Raw genomic sequence first — 18,496 nt, forward strand, 5'->3', positions numbered from 1 at the left:
TTTAAAATTGGCTCCGGTCTAGTAATTAGTGATACAACAGGACTCTGTGTTACCGCTATAAAAACTTACCTTTTAAAGTTCTGTTATACGCGATTCGATCACTTAAATATACATTTATAGCCAGTGCCTTCTCAGACTCTTCCCCAAGTCGTTTAGCTTCTCCAACTAAACGCGCTGCTACTCCCCCTTCGCCTAACCCTGGAATGATTCTTGCTTCATCTTCCAGAATTTGTTTTTCAAATTGATCCGGGGATAATTCGGGCTCTTGGGCGCTCGTTGATCGTTTTCCACCGCGCCATTGTTCAAACAACGTTAAAATAGTTACAATTAACACTAACAAAATTCCTACTTTAATTACATGATAACATTTACGAAACGGAAATCGCATTTTATAAAATTTTTTGAATGAATTTAGAAACTACACGGCCGGAGCGGCGAACAATTGACTTTGACGTTTAGTTGTTTACAGCTCCACTTTTTAAACAGGAAAGTCAAACATAAACACCTCATTCAGCCTTATCAGAGCCCGATTTTTATTACATCGTCAATACGTATTTGTTAACAAGCATGGAGATTATGTTTTAAATTATATGAGAATTTTTCACAGGGGGTTTCTAAGTCCTAGTTCATTTTAGGAGAGCTTGTTAATCAATAAAGGTCACCAGGGGTTTATGTACCTTTATGAAAACCGACGATTTACACTGGTCTCATTATAATTTCTATCTCTTATTTGTGATTTTACGCTCAGATATATTTCTTCACGATTGTTAGTGTTTTCGAGCAGTTCTGTAAAATGTCCTGTTTTTGTTATTGCATTTTATAGGCATAAATTAAAATATATAAAAGCCCTTCACAAATGTGTGCGCAACCCTTATCATTATGGTGGTTGAATTTCTCTTCCACGGAATAGGATTTAAAATTAAAGATTTTTCTACGTTAAAAAGATGTTATGACATCCCAAGCATTCCATTACCAGGATTTAAAAAAAAACACCAAAATTAATACATATACCGATTACCATTTATTATTCAAATCTTTATTCTGCCTTATTTTATCTATATTCTACAAAAATTCTTTTGTTATTATATATAGCGGAATTCTCAGACAATTGGTATTCTCACGTATATTGGATGCAACAATGAAAATACTGTTTACTTCAATCAAATAAATAAATAACCTATAAAATTTAACCTATTTTTAAATGCATTTCAAACAATGTATTTTAAAACATGGTTATTTATTTACTTCATTGTTAACAGACTTAGTGGTATCTTTAAATAAAGCGTCCAATGAACTCATTTGCATTTTTGACAACTTAGGTCCTTTCATATCCAATACTTTGTGGAATTCTGCTAACGTACTCTCAGGTAGAAGCTGTACAAACTGCGCGACGAACCCTTCAAGGTTTCCGTCCAAAGGCGCCATGACTAATTTTAAAATCATTTCAGCTTTAGTCATCAATTTGATGACTACTTTAGTGTATGTTGCGGGCGCCTGGCGTTTTACTTCCGAACCGATAGATGGCAGCTCTAGTAATGCAGTTTTTAACATATGAGTATCAAGTAACAACTGCTCTGAGCCTACGGTCGATATAGGCTTGCACTTGTAGATATTTTGAATGAACTTAGGAATAAATGAATTTGCAAATCGTATGCAGAACTGTGTAAAATATTTTCTAGAGGACGCTAAATTATCTCTTAAGTTTGGTATCGCATTCTTCAAGTGCATAATAATCTGAGTTACGTAAGAGCTTTGATCGCCGACGTTGTCAAAATGCAACCATGATATCTTCGTCATAGCCTGCAGCGCTGGTTCGCAGGCGAGCTCTAAATCTTGTACCAGCAACTGTATACAGTTACTTATCATTTTATGAAACAGATCTTGCTCCGGTACAAGGTCTATTTTATCGGCTAATGATGCAGCTACTTTTTCTTTCAGCTTCTGTTCGAGATGTATAGTTGTCTCGAGGCAGTATTCTGATGTGGTAATAACACTTGTTATTTTTGCTATCTCCTGTTTTGTGTACCTGAAGAAATGAATAACTATATAAAATAAATATAGCCATTATAGGTTGATAAAATTAAAGTATTTATTTCAACAATTATATAAAAAATTAACAGTATTTGGCGTTTCCTTTAAATAAAGTAATACTAGTGTTAGAAAATATTGCTTTTATTTATCTATTTTAAATAATTTTGACCTAAGCAGTGGCAGGTATAACTAATGATCATGTGTCTGTATGTTCGTATGTCAATGTGCGTGTGTGTGTCAGTGTGCGTGTCGGTGTTTGTGCGTGTGTGTCAGTTTTTGTGTGTTCGTGTGCATGCGCGCATACTTGTTTATTTTATATAACAATTTTTACGTAGTAGGTTTGTGGAAGAATATAGACATTTTATAAATAACGTAAATAAAAATCATATAACCATTTTAAAAGTTTCTTTTGGTTTTGTACTTGGCTATACATAAAATAAACTTCTTTACCTACCGTGCTACTTTTGACTGAGTTATAAAAATATAAGATTTTTCCTCTGTAAATACTGGCTTAATTATATATTATTAATGCTATTTGCAGAATTTCAGTGAATATATTTGTTGGTTACCTGGTGGCTGTATCATCTCGAAGTAATGTATGCAGGTTGGTAACAAGACTCGGCATGTTGGTGGCGGAGCTGAGAGCACCGAGGGTCAGCTGCGACGGTCCCGTTCGGGGCAAAGCCGCTTGGAGCACGCTACTTGCGTACTCGCGAAGGTATTTTTGGAAGACGCCAGCAAGTTCTGAAAAAAATAGTAAAGTTATGCTAATTACATTTTAATTTTTTTTTATTTATCTAAATTAATTTTTATTTTATTCATGGAAACCTGCGTGGTTTAAAGCAGAACATTGCAGATTGAGATACCGGTCCATATCTAGTCAGGGCGATAATAGATGTCACCCTTCATAATTTCTCGTCAGACAGAGTTAATACAACACACTTTTGATTGAAAAGGACAGATTATAAATTTAAAGATTACATGTTACACTTGATAACTCAAGTAAATTATTTAAAACTCAATAATTTATTTAAAAATCCTTGTCCAAAATTAAACTAAGATACAGATTAAACACAAATAAAGAAAAAAAATATCAAATCAAAAGTATATGTGAAATTATATCAAATTGTAAAGTATAATAATATAAGACCAAGAAAACGAAAATGTAAACTGTCATTTTACCCTAATGTAAACATATCATTAGTTCGTTTTCTGATATTAACTTTTACTGTTGAGTACAGTAATCTATCAAGGTCACAACGATGACTAAACACTAACATATTTGTAGTTACTTCTCTAAAACATTTTCTCATTTAATTTTATGTTATCCTTTAAAGTATCAGTTATTATATACTTGTATAGTTTCGACTATTTTTAATAATGATACAAACTGATAGAACGTCTTTTAAATTACAAGTGTTGTAGGATGCGTGGTGTATTAAAATTTAACAGATGTGAGACTCTTATTCAAGGGACTGGCTTAGGTAGCCCTAGGTGCACTTGATTGCAGAGTTCGATTAGGCTTATATAACGCGGTACCGGTACGCACCAGACTCATTTGTGTATATTGTTAAAAAATATATATACAAAATACCTTAGATTATTATCTGTAAAGGATTTATTCGTTATATTTATCTTTTTGGAATATTACAGATGTTATGTACCTAACATGGGTTCGCCAGTAGTGAGTCGGGCACACTGCACGAGGCATTTTTTGTAGAAGAGGAAGAGATCGGCGCAGCTGGCGATTACCGCACCGCTTCCACCGCTGTTGGCGATGGCGCCACCAGATGTTCCACCAATTCCTGCGTCAGTCGACTTCGCGTCCTATAAGCAAATATAAATCGATCTTATTGACAATTTCACAAATACCACACGAAAAGAGCTCTACTCTTCTCTCTTATTCCTGTACGAAATCGAATCAAGAATGGAAAGATCCGTAGACAAACGAAACAAAGAAGAAACTAAAATGTAAGGTGTAAGAAATCGCAGAATGTGAAAAGACCGCCAATTGTATTATTATTATATTGTTTCTATTTTACGTAAATAAGATGTTGCTTACATGAATAATATAGTGTATATTTTATTCCACAACGAGAACAAAATTAAAACATCATTTGCTTTCATCATCCTTACTATACACACTTATTATGCACGCATCGTACATATATGTGGGTCATCAGCTCTGAGCAGGTCCGGCCCCCCTACAACGCTATGGGCCCGTCACCCTCACGGTGAATTCGTGCAATGCTGAGAAGTTACATATGTCTACAGTGCTTACTTACCTGTATAAAAGTATCCATTAGTGATCGTAGGCTTGTATCAAGACTTGTGATGTACAGCGAGAGATAAGGTTCGAAACAACCACCAATCAATCCCACCCACGGCGACCCACTTGCAGCAACTTCGTCACTTTGACCCTGAAATAATTATTTAAATGAATTATATTTACTCCTTTAAAGCTTTTACACCTATAACCAATCATCCTGTATATAATATATCCTGTATATAAAAATTTTTTTAGACAAATTTCCTGTCAGAGATAAAGAGTTACCGCCATTGTATAAAGACAAAGAATGAATTACCTCTTTTAAGTCATCTCCAATATTCACTTTCTCTGTAGTAGTATCAAGGTTTTCTATTCCAGTAAAATCGGTACCTGCAAAAGTCAATTTACCATTAGTAAATCTTTTTTCCTGGAAACCGTCTACACGATATGTTACTACAAGACTTATAAATGAAAATTTATGGCTAATTATTGTATAATAAATAATATATATTTTACATAAACAAACAAATAACCATGTGACTATTACGATATAATTTTAAAATTATTAATACTTCGAAACTAATATTTTTTATTTATAAGAATTATGCTATCGTAAGAATGACGAGAAGGCACCATTTAATAGAAACTAAAACCGTATTGAGTTTCCATATAACAATAGTAATGGCATGCCTCAACATAAATATGTGATGAGATGTTTCAAATAGGCTAAAATTGGACAAGAGCCATATACAGCATATAGTTAGGGGAATTCAGCCCAAGCTTATTACGCATGTATATATATACACACACATATGTATGTATATGAAAACAGACATATACATATTTATGTATATATATATATATATATATATATATATATATATATATATATAGCTATAAATATAGAATACACATAAAAATATTAATAAGATTAAAAATAACTCACCGACAAACCGTTTATGTAGCAACACTTCGAAGTTGTACGTTTTTTGTATTGCATACAAAAGCAATTTCACGTCGACCTCGTTTCTACGCGATGACATTATATTCGTTAGTTCGGTTCGGGTTATCTTGTTAAAACAAAACATTGAATATATTAATTACGAATATATGTACAAATATTTATATAAAGCAACTGTCCATTAAAAGAATTTGTTGTGTTATCGAACTATTAAAAAGGCATATTATAAAAAATTGCTGTTTAATTACAATTCATAATTACAAAAGATACATTAGTTGTTTAATAGATAAAAATAACATAAACTTAATGTGTGATTTGTGACGAAATTTTTCTCAGATAACTGCAATAATAATAAATGTGCAATAAGAGAGAACAAATAGCTATTAGCACATTATAGAAATACTTTCTTTAGAAATAACATGAAACACTGGAAAACTAAAAGCAATTTTTTTGAACAGCTCCCGTTTTTGGGGACCTCTTGTACACCCCTCTTCTTTTGGATCTATAATGTCTTTAATAATTATTTTCACGTTACTTTTTGTTGTAGTTCTCTTATTTCCATGTTTCATCACATAATCATACATTCTCATTCATTCTTAATTTCCTCGTTTTCATTGCCTCTCATTCTCTCTTCTATTACTACCATATTGGGCTATTTCTCACAATTATATTCATATTCTATTAAAGAATAAATTATTTATTTGTATTGCAGATGTTATATTTATCACAGTATATCCTTAACTAAAAGCAATTTATTACATAAACATAAGTTTGACTACAAGTTATACCTTACAGAACTGTCGCGCTATTCTTTCACTAAGTAGCCAGGGGTGTGGAAACACGGATGCCAATGACTCCTCAAAACTTAGAAGGTGCTTCTTCAACCAGGCGTAACGCCTCTCTATATGCGACAACCAGGCACATTCTTGCTCTGCTGAGAAAAGATGCTGGTACTCCTGGGTAAAAGTAGAAAGAAGAATTTAGATGTCATTTTTTCTTCTTTTCTATCGGTCCATCTCAGGTGAGAATGTCTCTGTTCTTTCAGGTTTTATTTTAATTATTTATTTATTAAATATAAAATATAATTACAAATATCATGAACCTAATACAAGTATCAAGCAAAACAATTATTATTTGATACGAAATTGTGTATATTATATTTCTTGCATAATAAATCATACTGCATATATTAGTAGAGTTTAGTAGTATAATTTTATACCAAGTTTGTAATTTTTATGAATAATTTACCTGAAGCTGCATAGAAATGAACCAGTTGAGGAGTTCCTTCTTGACCTTCGGGTCCAGTGCATCAACCACACCACAAGCTTCTGCCAATGTTCGTTGTGATACACCACTCTTGCTTCCTTGTGATCCATAAAACACCATACTTATAAAAATTATGTAAATATTGTGACTATTATTTTTACTAAAAGTAAGACTTAACAAAATTAGCAAAATCTTTTGCCTGCTTTTCTTAAGTCTAAGGTTATTGAAACATAGAAGAAACATAGTCTGCACATTTTTGCTAATGATACACGAAGTAAACCTAACTAACCATAATATATAACTATCAGTAATATACAAAAATAATTATCAATGGTTGTAATTTTTATTTTTACAACAATAAAAATCTTACCAATTTAACAGCACATAAATTTTTTGAAATACAAATACCTGTAAAGGCATCTTTGAAATCAGCAAGAATTTGTGTTGCTAATTGTGCACGGATTGAATGGACCTCATCTCGGAGTGCATTTAACTCACGGATGTCCCTGTATGACTCAAAGTGCTGCAACACCTGTGAATGTGGTAAGTTGTTATTGGTTATGAACAGGGATAGTCTAATAATTAAGGACTATTATTGCCACAAGTTCAATACCCAATATTTAAAAAAAATAGAAAACTAAGTGACATCACAAACTCACTCTATCACTCTTATCAACAACTTAAAAAAAAAGGTTTAACATAATATGATTATCAAAAAAACTATTTTGAATTCGAAAACTAGAAACAAATTCAAATTTGATTATTTAGACCATTATGCTAGTATCAAATAATATCAAAAGCAATATATTTACCTCCATAATAGCCTGTAATGGTAATACCAACTCCTTATACTGACGCCGCTGTGCCAACCCTCGTAATGTGGCTGCTCCACCAGTAAGCATATGTAGATGGTTCAGTGCTGTAATAGCTGCAGTGAGATTCCATTTAGCACAGTCCAACTGCTTAATTTCAGCTGTTATTTCCCTAACCATGCTCTCACTACGTTCTGCTTTCTTATTTATCTCTGTTACCTAAAATATTATTTAAAAATGTTATTATTAAAACCATGAAAAACTACCATACATATATATATATATATATATCAAAATATCGAAAAATAAGCATGTAATGGTTGATTGTACCATTAAAAGAATCTTCAGAGTAAAGCATGCCTGGAAGAAAAGACTGTTGCCCACATTCCACTTCTAAGTACAGGTGTAGCACCCTGCAGCACTATACACCACAGAGCATCAGGATGCATCTTTGAGATTGATGGTGATATCAAGGGTTTGGTGGGAAACAAAGCCATAAATGAGTATAGTGCCACTTGGTTGTGGTAACTAGTCCACTGAGATGAGACAAAATTAAATTAACAGCTAGTAGATTTAAACATTTTCTACCTGTAATGCTAATTCTCCAATACAGCGTTGTGCTTCCAGCAAAGCAGCCTGCCCAGCATCCCTCTGTGCTGCCTGTTCTCGTACCAAGCGCTGTATGTCATGCTGGACAGATGCAAGACGGAATTCACAGCGTGCTGCAGCTGTTTCAACTCCCGAGAGTGATTGCTCCGTTGGAAAAACTCGGTTTATGTATGCAACAGCATCAAACTGTATAAAAATAATTATAATTAATATTGAAGTGAAAATAGTTTTAACTTAAGTATTAGGAGATCTTTGACACGCTCATTACTTTAAATATTACAATTAAATTTAACAATAATTTACATTTACTTATTGCGATCACTAAACACAAGTAGTTTAAAACCGTGTATTTTAAAAGCCTTTTTACAAGTCATTTTGTTGTTAAGAAAAAATCAATCGTAAATCAAAAAGTATCATACTTCATCACTATCAAATTGTTCTGTTCCTCCCATTAATTCTTCGATCCTGCTCATTACTGAACTAGGAAAATTCATTTGAACTTCCGGACCGCTGTCTTTATCGTCAAGATTTTCACTGGAATCCATTTTTAATTAATATTAAGACCTATTAAAATAATAACTTATTAGACTTGCTTATAAACATTCTTAACAACTGTTAGACTCAATACGTCACTGTCATTGCTTCACGATAATATCTACGTCGGACGTATTAATTTGACATATTTCAAGAAACTGGAAATAAATATTGCATCCTGTTAAATCTATTTGTAAATAAAATACCCCCTATCCGTGCCTTAACTTTTATTTAAATAACTCAATTCAGAAGTTACAATAAGATTTAACAAAAAGCTTTTTAAAATTTTCGACGAAAAAGTTGCTGTACATACGTAAATAACAAAAGGAGTGCACATTTAATAAATAATAGTGGTTATGTAAAAAGTTTCTTCACTAATCGGAATTTATTTTAAAACCCAGAAAAAAAAACTTTGGTTCGTTAAAACCAATTTTCTACAAAAATTATAACATAACTGTTTATATTTACTTTGCCGTTATGACACAATATTTCGTTATATATTATATTGTTCCAAATAATATTAAATTAATAATATTTTGCTATTTTAAATTACCAGTAAAATAGCAGCGCTTTGTCATTTGTACTCTGTCTTCGCTCTGTCTGTCAATTTGTAATTATATACTGTGAATAGCTGTCCGTTGTTCATTTTGTTTTCAGTTTTTTCTCTCTACTCGAGGCGTGTCGTCGTTTTACAAATTTCTTGCTACAGAATGTTCCGTGACGATATTTCTGCGTTTTAATCACTTTTGTGTCCTGTGTTATTAGTGAATAGTGTATAATAATGGCCCGGCTAACTGAAGAAATGGTTATCGCACGGTCAAGACAATCTGATCTCTCGGCGGTTAAGAAATTGAACTGCTGGTGAGTACTAAAGTTTAAGATGTATCAGAGCAATAGTTCTTCTTTTGATAATAAGTCGGGTATAACTGACCCTTTACGTTAAAGTTATTTAAGCTGTGATTTTTTTGTATAATAACTTCATGAATTGACATTAGTTTTTTTAAGTCAGCTATCTGGCTAAGAATAAACATTAAATATTTTAACGGATTTTATGTTTTCTTGTTAGATTATTAAATCTTTCAATGTTAACAGTTAATAATTTTTTTGTTCAAAATTTTATACCTGTATTATGTTATTAATCGAGATTAAATTTTCTCTAATTAAATAGTTACCTCAAATTCTCATTCAATGCTACTGAAAATTTTTATATTATATTCTGGGAACATTTGAACTTAATTGTATCTTTAATGTTTTTGTTATGCTAATTTCATTCATTTGATACTTGTACTTTTCAAAATATAATTATCTATTGTTTTACTTTGGATTGGATTACTTTGTAGACCAATATTCTCTAAATTTCTCTAAATCTTTTGATGATATTTTTATGTTATAATAAAGCAGGTTTCTTGTTAGCTCATAAAAGATTATAACATATATGGTCTATTATATTAAATTTGGTAAATAGTCCATCAAGTTTATCAAAGCTTAGGATCTTCCTAATCATCTCTCATTACCTCACTGATCTACATATTTGTCTAGTGATACAGATAGAATTATTCAAAGCAAGACTAGTAAATATATATATCATTATGTTATCTCCAGTACCATTCAGAGATGAATTTTTTTTCAAAGTGAAATCTAATGTAAGAGTGGGCTCAGGCCCATGTGGCCTATGTCTAAATCTGGCCATGGACATAGATTAAAAAAAACTAGGCTAGTCTATTGTAACAAAGGTCTTATTATCTCAGATAAAGTGGAAATGCAGCGACATATATATCTGTTATTGTTATTTTGCCTCAGCAGGCTGGTTGCCCCAACCTAGCATCACTACACTTAATTTGCATCATCTGTATTGGTTAAAAAGATTAGTCTCATGACTAGGACAAAAACAATATGTTCTAATTATTTAAAGTGATGAATCATGACTGTTTATTCTGAATAAAATTAGCATACCAAAAGATATGAAAGACTACTCTAATTGCTAGTTGAATTTATGACTACAAGTTTTACATAGTTATAATTTTTATTAATATACTTTCATTAATATACAACAATGATGGATGTGATATTACCAAAATAAACATTAATTTATTAGCAATAACTAGAGTATACAAAGATTTATAATATCTAAGTAATAATCTATAAGATGTAAGTAGACAAACAAACAAAAACAGTTACAAACAAATAATTTAGAGGTAGCTGTAACATATATATATGCTATAATTAAGATGGTTTTACATTTCAGCTAAGCCAGGTTTTGTAAATCAAATTTAGTACAATAACAGTTTGTGTAAGATAAAAATCCATATTACTATATCCATTTTACTACTATTAAGGAGCAGAATAAGTAGAATATTCCTTGTATGTGTGTGATTGAGCTTTTGTCTAATGAATGAGTCACTATAGAATTTCTTCTATTTATGGGTATTACTAAACAATAGTACTTTAGTCACTGCCATTGAAATTTCTGTTTTTAAAGTAACTGGCTTTTAGGAATAGTTAAGGGTATTACAGAATAGTGGTGTGTATAACAAGTTTGATTGTTTTTTTTTGCTTGGCCTTGATGTCTTTATAGTACCTGCCCAACAGCTACCTTGGCACTTTGAGTTTGTTTGTGTTATTATATATTTCATAGGTGTTTAACTGGGCACAAAAGACCCCAAGAAGCCCCTTTAGCTATTTCTGTTGCTATTATCTGATTTTATTGTGAATTAAAAAACTATTTTTATTAAATTAGAAACTCTAACCATTTTATTACATTTATATATCTTCATTGTAATTAAAGTGGTTCAAAAATTCTGTAAAAATTTTAAACCAATTTTTTTACACAAATAGTGCTTACGAAATAAAACGAATTTTTAACAAAACTATGACACGGTTTTTTTTATATTCCATCAGTGGTTGTTCAAAATAAACACTTAGCTCAAATTTTTTTCTTTCATCATCCCACAGATAATTAATACATATTCTAGCTGTAAGACGTTAAATGTAATAAAAGATCGTTCAATGCACAACATCAGGTGAAAATCGCAGTCACGCTTTAACTTCGCGCTCCATTAGCTAAAGCTTGGTTACAACACCAAAATTAAATATTAAATAGGTACAACAAAAATTTATAAATAGCACTTGAGAAATTTACATTTCAATAATCTATTAGACATCTGTATACTGCGGCCAAAATAAACAGATAAAATGTTATTATAACATAAAATTCGTCATTTAATAAGGTAGTTGTATCGCAATTATTTTTCTATTTTGTACATGGCCTACGTAAATTGTATGTAATCAAGAACAGTTCGGCTAAATCAAATATTTTTTTCATATTTTAATAAGACATTATTTCTGTTTTTTAGTTATTATCGATGGTGTACTATAAATTGAAAATAATTAGATAGGACATAGAAGACGTTTCTATATATATATATATATATATATATATATATATGTATAGAAACGACATGGTTCAAATTGCGGAAAGTCGCTAGATGCTGGTAGTGCAAGATCGGTCATTGTGGCGATCTTTGGGAGAGGTCTATGCCTGGCAGTAGGCATCTATCGGCTAAGAAGATGACGATGAAAAAATTGAAAAAAAAATTGGTGCAGATTTTTTTAAAATCTGCACTATTTCCTTTAAAAAAACCACATTAAACAATAACACTTATCCTTAGCTGTCAAACTTCTGACATCGACCAAAATGAAAAAATGAAGAATGATTTTTTTTATGCCACCAAGGTAATTGGGCCGTATGTTTACTAATGGTAGAATGGGTGGAAGAAAAAAGGGTTTGCGTGTTAATGTATTTCCTTTGTTGTTTTTTAATCAATTCAACTTTATTTATTATTCAGACTATAAGAACATATAAATATAAGGAAGCAAATACATTTTATTTAGTTAATTTTTAACAGACGGCTTCGAGGATTTTAGGTTTTAGAGTTGATATCACGGACCAGCAAGCTCTGCGTACGATGTCGATCGTCTGTTTACCTGCAAGGTGGACTGATGATCTTAAGGTGGTCAGAAGACGTTGTATGCAGGCCAGGTTGTATTCCAAACTGGCCTATTCGATTTCACTGAGGGAAGGCAATGTTTATTTTATCAGTTTGACCAGGGTCAGTTGCGTCAATAACTTCACGGAGTACGAATATTTGACGATGCAGGTAGTGATAAAAAAGTAAAGGCGTGTTAATGCGCTGCAATCGTTGGTTGCGGTGATGTTCATTTCCGACATAAATAACACAGGGGCATGACGAAATTGCACCTGCCCCAGAAATTGGTCACATCTAACGCTTTTACTGCGAAAATCGTCTTAACTTTGTGCAACGTAACGAATCGTCTGTTTTTTTTTTAATCATAGTAATAAGCCATGAAATAAGAACGCTATCCGAAAGTCGCGATTTGAAAATTATTTTTTTATAAAAACTTAAGCTATTTATTATATAAACTTGCTATATATAGCTTTTTAAAAACTTTTCATGTTGTTAAAAAAAAAATTATAGTTTCTTAGACTACCGATAATTCAACCTGAAGCTAAATTAAGGTGATAGGGCAAGTACTACTGGCTAACCTAAAAGAAATAAAAAATACTACTTTCTTCCTTTTGGTGTCACTTGTCAATTTGTTATAGTATTAGGGGGACCGGAAAGTAATATCGTTTTTGCCGATATGTTTTGCAGAAAAACCGATTGATTTTTACCACTCCGACATTAAAAATTTGAATACTAAGTGGTAAAATATTGTTGATAGCGAAAGTAAATATATTGTTGATTAGAAAAAAAAACTTGTTAAAAATGTAGGCGCATGACTTAAACTAAAGAAAGCGACATTGTTTTTCAGTCCCCTAATATTTTGTAGATCAGGTATTTTCTACCTTAGGACGTGTAATAAAAAACTTACGATTATAAGAAAAGTAGTTGTTGTGATATTTAAAATTTTCACTCGTCGAATGAGTTCATGGGATCACGAACACAATGCTTACCCACTGATACAATAATCATGTCTCAATCATAACCGAAGACACTCTGTCCTCATTTGTGTGAATCACTGTTATGTTTACGTCACTTGAACTCTTTGTTTGACTTCACCGACGCGGTACAGAGCTCGGTAAATGTACTTTGTTTATTAGTGATCTGTGGCTAAATTTTCCCAGAAATCGTTTCTTGGAAAAATTTTATTTTGTGTAATAATTTTTTTTTATGATAAATGCTTTTGGTTTAATTGATCTTTTGGTTTAGCGATTAATGGCCACAGTCCTAATACTGGTTTAAGAATTTACAGTATATTCAAGTTTTGGATTAGTCTTCACAAATAGGAATATAAATCGAAAAATCTGTTTTTTTTTCTTTTTTGGTAACGAACGGTGACAGGTTTTCTCAGTGCCAGTCGTTTACAGTTGCTTATTTAACTATTAAACGGCATCTTCACTAATACAATAAAAAGAAATTAATTTAAAAGAAACTCTTGTAACCAATCTTCTAGTAGCATTTAAATAATAATATAATTTCTGCAGACAGTGTTTAGCCTAAAGATCGTTATTACAGTTTTTTATTATTAATTCTAATTTGTATCGCAAGACTGTTTTGTTTATAATGGATTTTTTTCGCTTTTACTGAGCGCAGACATTTGATACAAATCTTTATTCTCTCAGCTGCTATACCGATAACTACAATGTTTATTATACTATATACAATCTTTCTTATGGGTAAATACCGTTAAAATTTGAATATATAAAAATAATAATATAAATAAATTATGACTTTTACTATATTATACATTAATTTCTACATTATTTTATTTGAAGTCGCTGCCCAAGTGCTACAGATCATTAAATGTCTTGAGGTTTAAGACAATATGCCGGACTTATCAAAAGAGGTCAGCATTGTTATAGTGCTACGGAAAACGCTGTACCGCGCCGTAGGTAAGACGAGACCGGAGAAGCATCGGTCGCTCTTTCCTTCCACCGGCAAAGCACACGTTTTATTTCGGCGCCCACCTCGCAGTACATCGGTTTTGGTAGCACTGTAGTAACTAGTCTAGATGACAATCTCAGAAGCCACATATCGTATAAATATGCTGGAATTATGCCAATTGGGTCTATAATTGTAAGAATATCTAATGTTGTGGCCATACCAGAAGCCCTCAAGTAAAGCTGCCGAAGTTTAAAACTGTAAAGAAGATTTCTTTCAGGTGCGTTCTGCGCTCTCTCATACTAAAACTGAAAAAGTCACGGCAAACGTGTGTGATATAGTCTGGATACTAAAATCACACGTTGTACAGATGATTCATGAAGTACATTGTAAACAAAGCTATTTCGCAAGATAAGATATATTAACGCAAGTGCTTAAACATTGTGACGGCTATACGAGTCGATAATGTAATCGATTTATGTAAATATACGGCTAATAAAAAACAATATGTTACGTTGAATTTGCAATTGCACATGAACTATTCTGTCAATAAAAATTAATTCCTATTTGCATGGATCATAGGTTTAATTTCGAAAAAACTTCACTTGCTGGTCGACTGGACTTCCAACATAAGTCTATTGGGGACGCCTATGTCAAGCAGCGCCTTTTGTAGGATTTTTAATGATATAAAGCTTTGGAATGAATTTATCTAACATTGGAAGGATATTATAAAAGTGACCACAAAAGCCGATTGAATTTATTTTGGACTCTTCAAAGACCAGGGCGCTTTTGGAACTATTATTTCTTAACCATTTTTTTAAAAATAGGTAGTCTTATATTTAGCGGTAACGTATTTCACGATCGAACTGCCGGCGTAATATAAGTTTTGGCCGTGTACGAAGAAGAATGTGCCGGTATTTTTCAATCTCAGATTCTCTGATGATCTCGAAGATCTCTCGTGTGTCTCATGAAGAAATTGAAATCTTCATTTGAGATAAGAGAGGAGAGTGTGTGATAATGTTATAAAAAAATTGAATAAATGCACAGTGCAAAAATAATGATATGGTGACGATTACATAAATAAAAAGAAAGTCGAAATACGAGATTAAAAAGGAAAGAAAATATGTTGGACTATGCATTCTGTTGTCTCACGGTTAAAAAAATAATAGAAGCGATAATAGCTGCCTAGACAAGATTTATTCAATTTCGTAAACGTAAGAAACATCGTGGCATCCGCGTCCTTCGCCGCTTTGCGCCAAATTATCGCTTTTAACGTATCTCTCTTTAGAATTTGTACGTACATTCCGCAATTAACTTCATCTTACGTAGAGCTAATATACGAAAAAGACTATTTGATGGTTAGTTCTAGAATATTCTTGTCTCGATCGTGGAAGCTTGTCCATACAAATTATTACTTCCTTAAACTGTTTCGCTATTTGTAAAAAAAAGTCAAAGATAAAATTACTTTGGATTTGGACAGCGAACTTGAACTGCAGTGATACAGCAGTATACTGTAGCGGATCAAGAAGTACAAAGGCAAAATATTAGCCGTGCTATGAAGAGATCGAAATAAGAATTGTTATCGATGTATAGTAATTGTATAAAAATGGTAAATTAATATTTATTTAATACAAATCAAAAATCAAAAAAACGTACACGGATTATCTAGAAATGGATTGCAAGTAAAAAATAAATAGGTAGAATCTTTTTTATTATATACTCAAAAGAATACGTGTAATAATTTAATATGTATTTATTTTATTTAGCAATATGAGATGATATTATCATCTTCATTTCAACCATAGGACGTTAACTGCTGGACATAGGTCCACTCCGTAGATTCCAGAGTTTTCCGTCGACGTTAACAAGGTCGATTATACATGTTATCGACGTTTTACGCTGCGCTTGCGGATCAGAACGTTTAAGCCACCTGTCTTGTTTCCTATGTAGCTTGCCCACTGTCACTTCTACTTATACTCAATCCACTAAGCTATGTCGACATGCTTTTGTTAGTCTACAGATCTCTTCATGTCTGATTCAATCAAGAGAAATCCCGAGCCTATGACCCGTTGAGCAAAAAGGTGTTTTCCAGATTTGAAATTATAAAAATGTTCCATAGCATCGCTTTTTCACTTTTTATCGTTAGACTGACGTTACGTCTCCATTGCCCAGTTATTATTACGTACGACGCCTTACAATTCACTACACGTGGGAATGAACGGCCGAGGCCCGTTGTTTTTGCCCGTACTTTGTTTTTACTGTATGGCTTTCCAGAAATAACCTGTACACGTTTTTCGTTCAGAAGCTAAAATAGTTTTCGTAATTTCGACAATCTATACGTTTGATTGATCATTTAAAGCGAATTCAAGTGAATCATCTAAGAAAGAGCCAAATGTAATTAAAAAAATTAATGCGTAAGTAGCCATATTTTTGGTGAAGTTTAAGATCGTAAAGACATTTTGAAAGTTTCTTTTCATCGGTTTTTAATTCAGCCATCATACTTTGCTTTGACTTGCTATTGATTTCCAATACGGCTTGATGGAAGAGGACCTACAGCATGCATATTCGACAAACCTTAACAAGACCATCTGTCTACCTTGTAATCCGTGGTCTAGGATATTCTTTCTAAGCGCTATCTCGCCTGCACACTGCTACTTCTATTTGCCGACCGGCTGGGCTATTTCGGTTATTTTCGTTCGACTAAACATCTCATTCCTAATTCAATCTTGTAGAGAAATCCCTAACATAGATTTCTTCATGTTTTTATCAAGAGACCACTTTGTATGATTTCATTGTACATCTTTGTAAAGTACAGACGGTTTCGAAACATTTTACATTTAACTTTCGGTAAGATAAATTATTTTTCTGCTGCTTACAAAAAATAGCAAAGAGAGGCATATGTAGCAAGCTATGGTCAGATAGGTATGTTGCAAGCTTTACCGGCAACTGGTCTAGGTACCCGTGTAATCATACTTCGTGAATGCATTTTAAAAAAGTACCAATGTAACCGGATAAGTTTGATCAAGTACTCAGGTAGACGGTTCACTATTTTTTGCGTTAATATATACGACGGTTAACGCTACTTATTAACTTGCTTTACAAGTTCTGTTTGTTAAGAGATGATTAGTTATAGGTGTAAAAGCAGTAAAGAGAGATGAATGTATCTATGTATACAGTTCATTTGCTGTCAATTAACTTATTACCTCACAGATCAGATATCTTCTGGGGCCTCAAAGTGATTTAGTAGAGGCCACGGACCCCAAGGTGGATTGACGACCTTAAAGTCGAAAAAAAAACGCTTCTTACATGTAGGTCGCTTTTCACCGATCTTATTGGAAATATTTAAGACAGTGCTTCATTGGACCTTTTACAGCTGAAATGATGTTGATTATCCGCAGATATTAAAAAAAAAATTCAAAATAGGAATATCAAGGAATATCTTAAATTAAGCAGGTATGAACGATGCAGTTTTACGTAGTTCCTCCCCACCACAAATAGCAATAATAAATTGTGTTCGCGGTTACTATATAAGGCTTCAAGGGCAAACGGCGGAATTACATTGCGGCGGATCCGCCCGTATACGGTGCGGCTGTGGGTGGCTTGCTCGCTATGGTCATGTAGTACGTGGCAGTGCTGTTCCGAGACATGATCTGTTCAACGAAATGCACATTAGCTTTGTTATCATATCTTATTTATTAAATTTTATTATATATACGGACACAAAGACCGGCAAGCGCAGCGTACGAAGTTCCCTTCGACCTTCGACGCTGGATGCAGGTCACTTCCAATCGGTATTATAATCGAAATCGAAATAAATCGGGAATGCCTATGTCCAGCTGTGGCTGAAATAATAATAAAGTGGTCGCTGTAATTATAAAAAGCGATCATTTTTAGTCAAAACAAGAGACTAAAAAATTATCTAGCCAACACCAATAATGTATAGATATGTTGTATTTGACACCTTTTTATATCAATTTTGAAGTAGATCGCTTAAGTAAATAGGGCTGTATGGGTCTAGTGCCGTTAGACATAATGATAGTTCTTTTTCAAAGTGTATCATTTGCCAAAGTGATAGTAAAGCTTTTGAACTGCGCCTTAGGAAACCACAGGG

General features: G+C 32.6%; 3 protein-coding genes across 11 annotated transcripts in view; 1 reads left to right on the plus strand and 2 right to left on the minus strand.

Annotated features, from left to right (window-relative positions):
- The window catches only part of LOC137922627 (probable N-acetylgalactosaminyltransferase 9), a 30,419-nt gene extending 29,992 nt beyond the window's left edge, over positions 1 to 427 (minus strand). For both annotated transcript variants that reach the window (XM_068765607.1, XM_068765606.1), the window contains exon 1: positions 70 to 427. In XM_068765607.1, the coding sequence (XP_068621708.1) occupies positions 70 to 388 (319 nt within the window). In that variant the 5' untranslated portion in view covers positions 389 to 427. The remainder of the gene's footprint in view (positions 1 to 69) is intronic.
- Positions 428 to 1,014: 587 nt separating this feature from the next.
- Vps53 (vacuolar protein sorting 53) lies at positions 1,015 to 8,568 on the minus strand. The gene is made up of 12 exons (XM_068765740.1): positions 8,368 to 8,568; positions 7,928 to 8,134; positions 7,340 to 7,558; positions 6,936 to 7,059; positions 6,510 to 6,625; positions 6,050 to 6,217; positions 5,247 to 5,370; positions 4,617 to 4,690; positions 4,317 to 4,451; positions 3,696 to 3,858; positions 2,601 to 2,775; positions 1,015 to 2,026 (listed from the first exon to the last, which is right to left on the minus strand). The coding sequence occupies exons 1-12, from the start codon at positions 8,491 to 8,493 to the stop codon at positions 1,234 to 1,236; spliced, it is 2,424 nt and encodes an 807-aa protein (XP_068621841.1). The 5' UTR covers positions 8,494 to 8,568; the 3' UTR covers positions 1,015 to 1,233.
- Positions 8,569 to 9,152: 584 nt separating this feature from the next.
- The window catches only part of LOC137922630 (cilia- and flagella-associated protein 410), a 60,745-nt gene continuing 51,401 nt past the window's right edge, over positions 9,153 to 18,496 (plus strand). For all 8 annotated transcript variants that reach the window (XM_068765610.1, XM_068765616.1, XM_068765612.1 and 5 more), the window contains exon 1: positions 9,153 to 9,343. In XM_068765610.1, coding sequence (XP_068621711.1) covers positions 9,264 to 9,343 — 80 coding nt within the window. In that variant the 5' untranslated portion in view covers positions 9,153 to 9,263. The remainder of the gene's footprint in view (positions 9,344 to 18,496) is intronic.

This window comes from Battus philenor, unplaced genomic scaffold (genome assembly GCF_028537555.1).
Source record: "Battus philenor isolate CCGP_79_NKW_IND1 unplaced genomic scaffold, ilBatPhil1.0.hap1 SCAF_20, whole genome shotgun sequence".
Lineage (NCBI taxonomy): Eukaryota > Metazoa > Arthropoda > Insecta > Lepidoptera > Papilionidae > Battus > Battus philenor.

Coding starts and splice junctions, on each gene's coding strand:
- Vps53 (XM_068765740.1), bottom strand. CDS start 8,493: ATGGATTCCAGTGAAAATCTTGACGATAAAGACAGCGGTCCGGAAGTT. Junction 6,626..6,935: donor TTTCAAAGATGCCTTTACAG/GTATTTGTATTT, acceptor ATGGATCACAAG/GAAGCAAGAGTGGTGTATCA. Junction 2,776..3,695: donor TACTGGCGAACCCATGTTAG/GTACATAACATC, acceptor TATTTTTTTCAG/AACTTGCTGGCGTCTTCCAA.